This window comes from Anarhichas minor, unplaced genomic scaffold (assembly GCF_050575085.1).
Source record: "Anarhichas minor isolate MPS153535 unplaced genomic scaffold, ASM5057508v1 ptg000056l, whole genome shotgun sequence".
Classification (NCBI taxonomy): Eukaryota; Metazoa; Chordata; class Actinopteri; order Perciformes; family Anarhichadidae; genus Anarhichas; species Anarhichas minor.
The window spans coordinates 731,696-746,184 of NW_027466502.1; the positions used below are offsets into that span (position 1 = coordinate 731,696).

Sequence of the window (14,489 nt, forward strand, 5' to 3'; positions counted from 1 at the left end):
TTGTGAATGTTGTGGTAATGTGTGAATGTTGTGTGAACGTTGTGTGAACGTTGTGTGAACGTTGTGTGAACATTGTGGTAACGTGTGAACGTTGTGTGAACGTTGTGTGAACGTTGTGTGAACGTTGTGGTAACGTTGTGTGAACATTGTGTGAACGTTGTGGTAACGTTGTGTGAACGTTATGTGAACGTTGTGATAACGTGTGAACATTGTGGTAACGTTGTGTGTAACGTTGTGGTAACGTTGTGTGAACGTTGTGTGAACGTTGTGTGAACGTTATGGTAACGTTGTGTGAATGTTGTGTGAACGTTGTGTGAACGTTGTGGTAACGTTGTGGTAACGTGTGCACGTTGTGGTAACGTTGTGTGACCGTTGTGTGAACGTGTGAACATTGTGTGACCGTTGTGTGACCATTGTGTGAACGTTGTGTGAACGTTGTGGTAACGTGTGACCGTTGTGTGAACGTTGTGTGAACGTTGTGGTAACATTGTGGTAACGTGTGCACGTTGTGTGAACGTTGTGTGAACGTTGTGGTAACGTGTGAACATTGTGGTAACGTGTGCACGTTGTGTGAACGTTGTGTGAACGTTGTGGTAACGTGTGAACGTTGTGGTAACGTGTGAACGTTGTGTGAACGTTGTGGTAACGTTGTGAACGTTGTGTGAACATTGTGTGAACGTTGTGGTAACGTTGTGTGAACGTTGTGGTAACATTGTGGTAACGTGTGGACGTTGTGTGAACGTTGTGGTAAGGTGTGAACGTTGTGTGAACGTTGTGTGAACGTGTGACCGTTGTGTAAACGTTGTGGTAAAGTGTGAACGTTGTATGAACGTTGTGTGAACGTTGTGGTAACGTTGTGTGAACGTTGTGGTAACGTTGTGGTAAGGTGTGAACATTGTGTGAACGTTGTGTGAACGTGTGACCATTGTGTGAACGTTGTGTGAACGTTGTGGTAACGTGTGAACGTTGTGTGAACGTTGTGGTAACGTTGTGTGAACGTTGTGGTAACGTTGTGTGAACGTTGTGGTAACGTTGTGGTAACGTGTGGACGTTGTGTGAACGTTGTGGTAAGGTGTGAACATTGTGTGAACGTTGTGTGAACGTGTGACCATTGTGTGAACGTTGTGTGAATGTTGTGGTAAGGCGTGAACATTGTGTGAACGTTGTGTGAACGTGTGACCATTGTGTGAACGCTGTGTGAACGTTGTGTGAATGTTGTGTGAACATGTGACCGTTGTGTGACCGTTGTGTGACCGTTGTGGTAATGTTGTGGTAACGTGTGCACGTTGTGTGAACGTTGTGTTAACGTTGCCGTAACGTGTGAACGTTGTGGTAACGTTGTGGTAACGTTGTGGTAACGTTGTGGTAACGTTGTGGTAACGTGTGACGGTGTGAACGTTGTGTGAACGTTGTGTGAAAGTTGTGGTAATGTGGTAATGTGTGAACGTTGTGTGAACGTTGTGTGAACGCTGTGGTAACGTGTGAACGTTGTGTGAACGTTGTGGAAACGTTGTGAACGTTGTGTGAACATTGTGTGAACGTTGTGTGAACGTTGTGGTAACGTTGTGGTAACGTTGTGGTAACGTGTGAACGTTGTGGTAACATTGTGGTAACGTGTGGATGTTGTGTGAACGTTGTGGTAAGGTGTGAACGTTGTGTGAACGTTGTGTGAACGTGTGACCGTTGTGTAAACGTTGTGGTAAAGTGTGAACGTTGTGTGAACGTTGTGTGAACGTTGTGGTAACGTTGTGTGAACGTTGTGGTAACATTGTGGTAACATGTGGACGTTGTGTGAACGTTGTGGTAAGGTGTGAACATTGTGTGAACGGTGTGTGAACGTGTGACCATTGTGTGAACGTTGTGTGAACGTTGTGGTAACGTGTGAACGTTGTGTGAACGTTGTGTGAACGTTGTGGTAACGTTGTGTGAACGTTGTGGTAACGTTGTGGTAACGTGTGGACGTTGTGTGAACGTTGTGGTAAGGTGTGAACATTGTGTGAACGTTGTGGAAACATTGTGAACGTTGTGTGAACATTGTGTGAACGTTGTGTGAACGTTGTGGTAACGTTGTGGTAACGTTGTGGTAACGTGTGAACGTTGTGGTAACATTGTGGTAACGTGTGGACGTTGTGTGAACGTTGTGGTAAGGTGTGAACGTTGTGTGAACGTTGTGTGAACGTGTGACCGTTGTGTAAACGTTGTGGTAAAGTGTGAACGTTGTGTGAACGTTGTGTGAACGTTGTGGTAACGTTGTGTGAACGTTGTGGTAACATTGTGGTAACATGTGGACGTTGTGTGAACGTTGTGGTAAGGTGTGAACATTGTGTGAACGGTGTGTGAACGTGTGACCATTGTGTGAACGTTGTGTGAACGTTGTGGTAACGTGTGAACGTTGTGTGAACGTTGTGTGAACGTTGTGGTAACGTTGTGTGAACGTTGTGGTAACGTTGTGGTAACGTGTGGACGTTGTGTGAACGTTGTGGTAAGGTGTGAACATTGTGTGAACGTTGTGTGAACGTGTGACCATTGTGTGAATGTTGTGTGAACGTTGTGTGAACGTTGTGTGAACGTTGTGTGAACGTGTGACCGTTGTGTGAACGTTGTGTGACCGTTGTGTGACCGTTGTGGTAATGTTGTGGTAACGTGTGCACGTTGTGTGAACGTTGTGTGAACGTTGCGGTAACGTGTGAACGTTGTGGTAACGCTGTGTGAACGTTGTGGTAACGTTGTGGTAACGTTGTGGTAACGTGTGAACGTTGTGTGAACATTGTGTGAACGTTGTGTGAACGTTGTGGTAATGTGGTAACGTTGTGGTAACGTGTGAACGTTGTGTGAACGTTGTGGTAACGTGTGAACGTTGTGGTAACATTGTGATAACGTGTGAACGTTGTGTGAACGTTGTATGAACGTTGTGTGAACGTTGTGTGAACGTTGTGTGAACGTTGTGGTAACGTGTGAACGTTGTGGTAACGTGTGAACGTTATGGTAGCGTGTGAACGTTGTGTGAACGTTGTGTGAACGTTGTGTGAACGTTGTGGTAACGTGTGAACGTTGTGTGAACGTTGTGTGAACGTTGTGTGAACGTTGTGGTAACGTGTGAACGTTGTGTGAACGTTGTGGTAACTTGTGAACGTTGTGGTAATGTGTGAACGTTGTGTGAACGTTGTGGTAACGTGTGAACGTTGTGGTAACGTGTGAACGTTGTGTGAACGTTGTGTGAACGTTGTGGAAACGTTGTGAACGTTGTGTGAACATTGTGTGAACGTTGTGTGAACGTTGTGGTAATGTTGTGGTAACGTTGTGGTAACGTGTGAACGTTGTGTGAACGTTATGTGAACGTTGTGGTAACGTGTGAACGTTGTGGTAACATTGTGATAACGTGTGAATGTTGTGTGAACGTTTTGTGAACGTTGTGTGAACGTTGTGTGAACGTTGTGTGAACGTTGTGGTAACGTGTGAACGTTGTGTGAACGTTGTGGTAACGTTGTGGTAACTTGTGAACGTTGTGGTAATGTGTGAACGTTGTGTGAACGTTGTGGTAACGTGTGAACGTTGTGGTAACGTGTGAACGTTGTGTGAACGTTGTGGTAACGTGTGAACGTTGTGGTAACGTGTGAACGTTGTGGTAACGTGTGAACGTTGTGTGAACGTTGTGTGAACGTTGTGGAAACGTTGTGAACGTTGTGTGAACATTGTGTGAACGTTGTGTGAACGTTGTGGTAACGTTGTGGTAACGTTGTGGTAACGTGTGAACGTTGTGTGAACGTTGTGGTAACGTGTGAACGTTGTGGTAACATTGTGATAACGTGTGAACGTTGTGTGAACGTTGTGTGACCATTGTGTGAACGTTGTGGTAACGTTGTGGTAACGTGTGCACGTTGTGGTAACGTTGTGTGAACGTTGTGTGAACGTTGTGGTAACGTTGTGGTACCATGTGAACGTTGTGGTAACGTGTGACCGTTGTGTGACCATTGTGTGAACGTTGTGTGAACGTTGTGGTAACGTGTGAACGTTGTGTGAACGTTGTGGTAACATTGTGGTAACGTGTGCACGTTGTGTGAACGTTGTGTGAACGTTGTGTGAACGTTGTGTGAACGTTGTGTGAACGTTGTGGTATCGTGTGAACGTTGTGGTAACGTGTGAACGTTGTGTGAACGTTGTGGTAACGTTGTGAACGTTGTGTGAACATTGTGTGAACGTTGTGGTAACGTTGTGGTAATGTTGTGTGAACGTTGTGGTAACATTGTGGTAACGTGTGGACGTTGTGTGAACGTTGTGGTAAGGTGTGAACGTTGTGTGAACGGTGTGTGAACGTTGTGGTAACGTGTGGACGTTGTGTGAACGTTGTGGTAAGGTGTGAACATTGTGTGAACGTTGTGTGAACGTGTGACCATTGTGTGAACGTTGTGTGAACGTTGTGGTAACGTGTGAACGTTGTGTGAACGTTGTGTGAACGTTGTGTGAACGTTGTGGTAACGTGTGAACGTTGTGTGAACGTTGTGGTAACATTGTGGTAACGTGTGCACGTTGTGCGAACGTTGTGTGAACGTTGTGTGAACGTTGTGTGAACGTTGTGTGAACATTGTGGTAACGTTGTGGTAACGTGTGAACGTTGTGGTAACGTGTGAACGTTGTGTGAACGTTGTGGTAACGTTGTGTGAACATTGTGTGAACGTTGTGGTAACGTTGTGGTAACGTTGTGTGAACGTTGTGGTAACATTGTGGTAACGTGTGGACGTTGTGTGAACGTTGTGGTAAGGTGTGAACGTTGTGTGAACGTTGTGTGAACGTTGTGTGAACGTTTTGTGTACGTTGTGGTAACGTGTGAACGTTGTGGTAACGTGTGAACGTTGTGTGAACGTTGTGGTAACGTGTGAACGTTGTGGTAACGTGTGAACGTTGTGGTAACGTGTGAACGTTGTGTGAACGTTGTGTGAACGTTGTGGAAACGTTGTGAACGTTGTGTGAACATTGTGTGAACGTTGTGTGAACGTTGTGGTAACGTTGTGGTAACGTTGTGGTAACGTGTGAACGTTGTGTGAACGTTGTGGTAACGTGTGAACGTTGTGGTAACATTGTGATAACGTGTGAACGTTGTGTGAACGTTGTGTGACCATTGTGTGAACGTTGTGGTAACGTTGTGGTAACGTGTGCACGTTGTGGTAACGTTGTGTGAACGTTGTGTGAACGTTGTGGTAACGTTGTGGTACCATGTGAACGTTGTGGTAACGTGTGACCGTTGTGTGACCATTGTGTGAACGTTGTGTGAACGTTGTGGTAACGTGTGAACGTTGTGTGAACGTTGTGGTAACATTGTGGTAACGTGTGCACGTTGTGTGAACGTTGTGTGAACGTTGTGTGAACGTTGTGTGAACGTTGTGTGAACGTTGTGGTAACGTGTGAACGTTGTGGTAACGTGTGAACGTTGTGTGAACGTTGTGGTAACGTTGTGAACGTTGTGTGAACATTGTGTGAACGTTGTGGTAACGTTGTGGTAATGTTGTGTGAACGTTGTGGTAACATTGTGGTAACGTGTGGACGTTGTGTGAACGTTGTGGTAAGGTGTGAACGTTGTGTGAACGGTGTGTGAACGTTGTGGTAACGTGTGGACGTTGTGTGAACGTTGTGGTAAGGTGTGAACATTGTGTGAACGTTGTGTGAACGTGTGACCATTGTGTGAACGTTGTGTGAACGTTGTGGTAACGTGTGAACGTTGTGTGAACGTTGTGTGAACGTTGTGTGAACGTTGTGGTAACGTGTGAACGTTGTGTGAACGTTGTGGTAACATTGTGGTAACGTGTGCACGTTGTGCGAACGTTGTGTGAACGTTGTGTGAACGTTGTGTGAACGTTGTGTGAACATTGTGGTAACGTTGTGGTAACGTGTGAACGTTGTGGTAACGTGTGAACGTTGTGTGAACGTTGTGGTAACGTTGTGTGAACATTGTGTGAACGTTGTGGTAACGTTGTGGTAACGTTGTGTGAACGTTGTGGTAACATTGTGGTAACGTGTGGACGTTGTGTGAACGTTGTGGTAAGGTGTGAACGTTGTGTGAACGTTGTGTGAACGTTGTGTGAACGTTGTGTGTACGTTGTGGTAACGTTGTGGTAACGTGTAGACGTTGTGTGAACGTTGTGGTAAGGTGTGAACATTGTGTGAACGTTGTGTGAACGTGTGACCATTGTGTGAACGTTGTGTGAACGTTGTGGTAACGTGGTGTAAACGTTGTGTGAACGTTGTGTGAACGTTGTGTGAACGTTGTGTGAACGTGTGACCGTTGTGTGAACGTTGTGTGACCATTGTGTGACCGTTGTGGTAATGTTGTGGTAACGTGTGCACGTTGTGCGAACGTTGCGGTAACGTGTGAACGTTGTGGTAACGCTGTGTGAACGTTGTGGTAACGTTGTGGTAACGTTGTGGTAACGTGTGAAGGTGTGAACGTTGTGTGAACGTTGTGTGAACGTTGTGTGAACGTGTGACCGTTGTGTAAACGTTGTGGTAAAGTGTGAACGTTGTGTGAACGTTGTGTGAACGTTGTGGTAACGTGTGAACGTTGTGTGAACGTTGTGTGAACGTTGTGTGAACGTTGTGTGAACTTTGTGGTAACGTTGTGGTAACTTGTGAACGTTGTGGTAACGTGTGAACGTTGTGTGAACGTTGTGTGAACGTTGTGTGAACGTTGTGGTAACGTGTGAACGTTGTGTGAACGTTGTGGTAACGTTGTGGTAACTTGTGAACGTTGTGGTAATGTGTGAATGTTGTGTGAACGTTGTGTGAACGTTGTGTGAACGTTGTGTGAACGTTGTGGTAACGTTGTGGTAACGTTGTGTGAACGTTGTGTGAACGTTGTGTGAACGTTGTGGTAACGTGTGAACGTTGTGGTAACATTGTGATAACGTGTGAACGTTGTGTGAACGTTGTGTGAACGTTGTGTGAACGTTGTGTGTACGTTGTGGTAACGTTGTGGTAACGTGTAGACGTTGTGTGAACGTTGTGGTAAGGTGTGAACATTGTGTGAACGTTGTGTGAACGTGTGACCATTGTGTGAACGTTGTGTGAACGTTGTGGTAACGTGGTGTAAACGTTGTGTGAACGTTGTGTGAACGTTGTGTGAACGTTGTGTGAACGTGTGACCGTTGTGTGAACGTTGTGTGACCATTGTGTGACCGTTGTGGTAATGTTGTGGTAACGTGTGCACGTTGTGCGAACGTTGCGGTAACGTGTGAACGTTGTGGTAACGCTGTGTGAACGTTGTGGTAACGTTGTGGTAACGTTGTGGTAACGTGTGAAGGTGTGAACGTTGTGTGAACGTTGTGTGAACGTTGTGTGAACGTGTGACCGTTGTGTAAACGTTGTGGTAAAGTGTGAACGTTGTGTGAACGTTGTGTGAACGTTGTGGTAACGTGTGAACGTTGTGTGAACGTTGTGTGAACGTTGTGTGAACGTTGTGTGAACTTTGTGGTAACGTTGTGGTAACTTGTGAACGTTGTGGTAACGTGTGAACGTTGTGTGAACGTTGTGTGAACGTTGTGTGAACGTTGTGGTAACGTGTGAACGTTGTGTGAACGTTGTGGTAACGTTGTGGTAACTTGTGAACGTTGTGGTAATGTGTGAATGTTGTGTGAACGTTGTGTGAACGTTGTGTGAACGTTGTGTGAACGTTGTGGTAACGTTGTGTGAACGTTGTGTGAACGTTGTGTGAACGTTGTGGTAACGTGTGAACGTTGTGGTAACATTGTGATAACGTGTGAACGTTGTGTGAACGTTGTGTGAACGTTGTGTGAACGTTGTGGTAACGTGTGAACGTTGTGGTAACGTGTGAACGTTGTGGTAGCGTTTGAACGTTGTGGTAACGTGTGAACGTTGTGGTAGCGTGTGAACGTTGTGGTAGCGTGTGAACGTTTTGTGTGAACGTTGTGTGAACGTTGTGTGAACGTTGTGTGAACGTTGTGTGAACGTTGTGGTAACGTGTGAACGTTGTGTGAACGTTGTGTGAACGTTGTGGTAACGTGTGAACGTTGTGTGAACGTTGTGGTAACGTTGTGGTAACTTGTGAACGTTGTGGTAATGTGTGAACGTTGTGTGAACGTTGTGGTAACGTGTGAACGTTGTGGTAACGTGTGAACGTTGTGTGAACGATGTGGTAACGTGTGAACGTTGTGGTAACGTGTGAACGTTGTGGTAACGTGTGAACGTTGTGTGAACGTTGTGTGAACGTTGTGGAAACGTTGTGAACGTTGTGTGAACATTGTGTGAACGTTGTGTGAACGTTGTGGTAACGTTGTGGTAACGTGTGAACGTTGTGGTAACATTGTGATAACGTTGTGGTAACGTGTGAACGTTGTGGTAGCGTGTGAACGTTGTGGTAACGTGTGAACGTTGTGGTAGCGTGTGAACGTTGTGGTAGCGTGTGAACGTTGTGTGAACGTTGTGTGAACGTTGTGTGAACGTTGTGTGAACGTTGTGTGAACGTTGTGTGAACGTTGTGTGAACGTTGTGGTTACGTGTGAACGTTGTGTGAACGTTGTGGTAACGTTGTGGTAACTTGTGAACTTTGTGGTAACGTGTGAACGTTGTGTGAACGTTGTGGTAACGTTGTGGTAACTTGTGAACTTTGTGGTAACGTGTGAACGTTGTGTGAACGTTGTGGTAACGTGTGAACACTGTGGTAACGTGTGAACGTTGTGGTAACGTGTGAACGTTGTGTGAACGTTGTGTGAACGTTGTGGTAACGTTGTGTGAACATTGTGGTAACGTGTGAACGTTGTGTGAACGTTGTGTGAACGTTGTGGTAACGTTGTGTGAACATTGTGGTAACGTGTGAACGTTGTGTGAACGTTGTGTGAACGTTGTGTGAATGTTTTGTGAACGTTGTGGTAACGTGTGAACGTTGTGTGAACGTTGTGTGAACGTTGTGGTAACGTTGTGTGAACGTTGTGTGAACGTTGTGTGAACGTTGTGTGAACGTGTGAACATTGTGTGAACGTTGTGGTAACGTTGTGTGAACGTTGTGTGAACGTTGTGATAACGTGTGAACATTGTGGTAACGTTGTGTGAACGTTGTGGTAACGTTGTGGTAACGTGTGAATGTTGTGTGAACGTTGTGTGAACGTGTGAACGTTGTGGTAACGTTGTGGTAACGTGTGAACGTTGTGTGAACGTTGTGTGAACGTTGTGTGAACGTGTGAACATTGTGGTAACGTTGTGGTAACGTTACAGAGAGTTCAGTAAGGAGAGGGAGAAGGCGAAGGCACGGGGAGACTTCCAAAAGCTGCGGGAGAAGCAGCAGATGGAGGAGGACCTGAGTGGGTACATGGACTGGATCACTCAGGCCGAGGACATGGACGAACTGGACGAGGACGGGAACCCACGTAAGTGTGTGTGTGTGCGTGTGTGTGTGTGTGATGAGGTCATTGTCCTGATCAATTATTCAAATTTGATCAGGTTCTTTAATGAAGCAGATGAACTTTAATTGGCTCCGTCAGGTAATTGACATTAATTAAAACCGAGACATCGTTACTAACAGATGGTGGAAAGTAACTCAGTACATTTACTGAGCGGACTTAAGCACAATGTTGAGGTACTTGTACCTTACTGGAGTAAACCAAATATTTGAGGCCCTTCTTCTCAATCATTTAAAGACCCCTCAGGTTGATCTGGTGACCCTCTGGAGGGGCCCGACCCCTATGTTGGAACCCACTGGACTAAACTAACTGACTGTCTATATTATAGTATTTATTTATTTATTGATAGTAAGTATTTAGTTACATCTTCAAGCAGCCACAATAGTTACATGCATGTGTATTAACATTAGTATCTAATACTAGTACTTTTGATACTCTTTGCTGTACTTTTAGTACTTATATTCAGTGAGACTGGAATCGTAGAACCTTTACTACTTGTGGTATAAGTACTTCGTCAGAATACTTCTGTCATTAAGTAAACACTGATTGTCTGATTGTTCTTGTTTATTATTTCTCATAACTGTGATGAACTGTTGTGCATTATGATGTTATGTATTGATCTTATTTAGTACATAATAATATGTATAAATATATAATAATAATATTCTCTCAGGTCCGTCTCTGGGAGATCTGTCAGAGAGGAAGAGAGGAAAGTTTGGATGGTTCAGTCACTCCATTGACACACACGGTGAGAACTCCTCTATTACCATTTATATATATATATATATATATATATATATATATATATATATATTTATATATATATATATATATATTTATATATATATATATATATTTATATATATATATATATATATTTATATATATATATATATATTTATATATATATATATATATTTATATATATATATATATATTTATATATATATATATATATTTATATATATATATATATATATATATATTAGTGCTGGGCAAGTTAACGCGTTATTATCGCATTAATTAATTAACGCTGACAATTATATTATCGCGCGTTAACGCAGTTTTTTATTTATTTATTATTAAGCGACATTTTTAACACAAGAACCAGGCAGCAAGCAGTGAACAGCTGTGTTCGTGTGGCGTCACTTCCTTCCCCCCCCCCCCCCCCCCCCCCCCCCCGGGTCCAGAACCCCTCCATCCGTGTACGTTTTAGTCATCTGTTTTACGTTAATTCGGAAAAACCAAAATACGGAAATACCATGGTATTCTCGTTTTTCGTTTCAAACCAAAAACGGAAAAACCAAAGTCAAATAACGAGCCGTATTTCGTTTTTGCAAATCCCTTTTTTGTTTTTTCCTTTAAAACAAGACGCAGAGCACAACAGGTAACCCGGAACAAGAATATTTCAAAATAAAAGTGAAGGCGATATAATGACCTTATGCAAGAAATGAATACATTAATGAATGAATCTGGGCCGATGGGAGTGCGTTAGCATCAGTAGTTGACTACATGCTGTTTAATATTCATTTATCTATGTACACAGCAATAACCAACTTTTCGATGAATCGGTGCATTGTTTGATGCAATACAGTTCGTGATATAGTTTAATCAAAGTCATTTTCGTGTTCAGGGTTGTTGGCACTGATGTTTATTTTCCACCGTGCTGTTGATTTAGTGAACGTGAAGTAGATGCAGAGTCAAAGTGTTTACCATTCCTACCAGTAGATGTTTAAATGTATAAGTGTATTTAAACCATAGATTTAGTCATATTTACCTGTGCCTTTAGGTTATTGATACAGATGTATTTAATGCTGATTATTTCATCTGATATTTGATGTTTATGGTTAATTTGCATTAGTTGTATACATCATGTATTTACATGTTATATTTGTGTCATTTAAGAACTCAACATAGCAGCAAGACACACCAAGAAGCAAAGTAACAGAGTAACCAAAAATATTAAGTATTAAAAAATGCATAATATATACAATGAAATAGAATAGTGTTAAATGAACTAACTAGGTGAATAACAGTAGTGCAAAAATCAACCCCAGCAAACAACAGTGAAGCAGTGTGTAGTTATGTGGAGGATGATTTGGCCAGAGGTGATTTATTATAGAGTCTTATAGCAGAGGGCAGGAATGTTCTCCTGTATCGGTCCTTGTGACAGCGGAGCTGGATCAGTCTGTTGGAGAAAGTGCTCCTCTGTCCCTGCAGTAGGTGGTGGAGAGGGTGGTCCGGGTTATCCAATATGGATAATAGTTTCTTCAGTGTCCTCCTCTCCACCACCTCTTCCAGATAGTCTTGTTTGCAGCCAATGATGGAGCCGGCCTTCTTAACTAGTTTGTTAAATCTGTTGGTGTCTCCGGCTCCAATGCTGCTCCCCCAGCAGACTACAGAAGTACAGTGCACTGGCCACAACAGACTGGTAGAACATCTCCAACATCTTGCTGCACACGTTGAAGGATCGAAGTTTCCTCAAGAAAAAGAGTCGACTCATCCCCTTCTTGTACACAGCGTTGATGTTGGTCTTCCAGTTCAGTCTGCTGTCGATGGAGACACCCAGGTACTTGTACTCCTCCACCATGTCCACATCCTCTCCCAGAACTCTCAGCGGTTGTGGAGCCGTCGTCTTCCTCCTGAAGTCGACCACCATCTCTCTGGTCTTGGCCACGTTCAGACGCAGGTGATTTCTACCGGCCCACTCCACAAAGTCCTCCACTACTGCCCTGTACTCCTCCTCCCGTCCGTCCCTTATACACCCGACCACTGCAGAGTCATCAGAGAACTTCTGCAGATGGTATGACAGTGTTGTAATGGAAGTCAGTGGTGTACAAGGTGAACAGGAAGGGAGACAGAACAGTTCCCTGTGGGGCTCCAGTATCACTGACCACCCCATCAGACAGCACACGGCCCAGTGGGACAAACTGTGGTCTGCCTGTGAGGTAGTCAGTGATCCAGGAGACGGTGGATGCGTTAACCCCCACCACCCACAGCTTCTCACTCAGCAGCAGTGGTTGGATGGTGTTGAATGCACCGGAGAAATCAAAGAAAGTGATTCTCACAGAGCCACCGGATCCATCCAGGTACGACTGAGCTCGTTGCAGCAGGTAGATGATGGCGTCATCCACCCCCACATGAGGCTGGTATGCAAATTGCAGAGGGTCCAGTGAGGATTTCACCCGCGGTCGGAGGTGGGCCAAGACCAACCTCTCCAGCACCTTCATCACATGAGATGTGAGGGCAACTGGTCGGTAGTCATTGAGGCCAGATGGTGTCGTCTTCTTTGGTACAGGAACCAGGCACGACGTCTTCCACAGCACCGGGACTTCCTCCTGCTTCAGGCGCAGGTTGTATAGGTGTTGCAGGACAACAGACAGCTGGCTGGCGCAGGTCTTCAGGACCCTGGGGCTGATGCCATCAGGTCCAGCAGCCTTGCCTTGGTGGAGTCTCTCCAGCTGTCTCCTAACCTGGCCAGTCGTCACAGAGAGGGGGTGGGTGGGGGGGGAGGGGGGTCATAGTGTCGGTGGTGGCAGAGCCCTTTGAAGTGGAGGGCTCAGAGTCCATGCAGCTCACCAGGGGGACAGAGGGGGAGGTGTTTGGGAGGTGTGGTGTTTGGGAGGTGTGGTGTGTGGAGGAGACAGATGAGGGCTCTGAGCTAAACCTATTGAAGAAAGAGTTTAGCTCGTTGGCCCTCTCCAGGGAGCCCCCTGGTTGTCTGCCTCCAACCTTGAAGCCGGTAATCTGCTTCATCCCCGTCCACACCTCCTTCACGTTGTTCTGCTGGAGTTTGGCCTCCAGCTTCCTCCTGTAGGAGTCCTTGCACTCTCTGATCATCAACTTCAGGTCGCGCTGGACTCTCCTGAGCTCGTCCCTGTCCCCAGACCTGAAAGCTGCTTTCTTCTTGTTAAGAAGAGCTTTCAGGTTGGACCCATATGTGGGTTAAATGCTGTAGTCCAAATAACATGACTTCAGTTTTAATGCCATTGAGTTACAGAAAGTTTGACTAGAATGTTTTCATTTGTGTTCCCTAATCTCAAAAGACAAGAGCAAAAACCAGATGAATTGGTTCTCTTTTCTTCTTTGCTGCCATGTTACCGGTCTCGTGACCCCTCAGATTGATCTCTGGAGCTGTAGGCGGATGCAGACCGTCAGGATGAATTGAGTTGGGAACCAATGCAACAGACTACCAGCTCTTTAGCATGTTGGACACACCAGCATGACACTGTCTCGTAAAATTAAGTTCCCATTCAATAACACTGGTCTGCAGAAGACTGCTGTGGGAGGAGGGCTGTTGAAAACTGCGACCGCGATATGAGAGAAAAACATGTCCCTCGAAATGTAATTGAAATTGCAGTTTAATGATATTGGAATGTAATTTTGTAGGAAAAAGGAATGTTTCTAGTGAGATACAATATTAGTTTCCTCTTTCGTTGTAAATTGGATTAATTTGCTCTATCATCACAAAGGTCAAAGGTCACATTTTGCCTGAGTACATTGTGTTGGCCTTTATAGTGGTTTAAATGATCAGATCCCCTTCCAGGCAGCAGGTGCTTGTGATTCTATACAGGCAGTATGACGCGTCTCCTTTAAATAAAAAGTTTGGAATTTTATGTGGTACTTATTTCGCTTTCAAGTCAATAAAGTAGTAAAGGAAAAACTAAGTTTGCTAGTGTAATGCATGCACAGAAAACACATTGTGATAAGTGTAACCACAAATATTAACAATATCTGATGTAATTGATCTTGTTTTGAACAATAAGATTCAACAACAATAAAAAGTTCAAAAACATTTATTGAATTTCATATATATATATAAAATAGTACATTGTAAATACATTGCCAATAATTGTACTATTTGCAAATATATAAAATATACTAACATTGTACGTCTAACAATTTGCAAATTAAATCTTTAAACACACTTTCAAATAAATGTAATATAGTGCATTTTCGAGAAATATAACAAAACTATACTTAACAGAGAGCAAAATAATTCTGATTTAAGTTGATATGGTACATGTATTACTAAACAAAACAGAATGACCATGTTTCAAATTAAAACAACACAGAACACTGAAC

The 14,489-nt window shown here is 44.0% G+C and overlaps 1 protein-coding gene across 1 annotated transcript in view; it reads left to right on the top strand.

Annotated features, from left to right (window-relative positions):
• Window positions 1-14,489, top strand: part of cacna1fb (calcium channel, voltage-dependent, L type, alpha 1F subunit) — a 145,087-nt gene that overhangs the window by 69,686 nt on the left and 60,912 nt on the right. Inside the window, 2 exon segments of the mRNA XM_076076361.1 lie at window positions 9,220-9,371; window positions 10,078-10,152. Coding sequence (XP_075932476.1) covers window positions 9,220-9,371; window positions 10,078-10,152 — 227 coding nt within the window.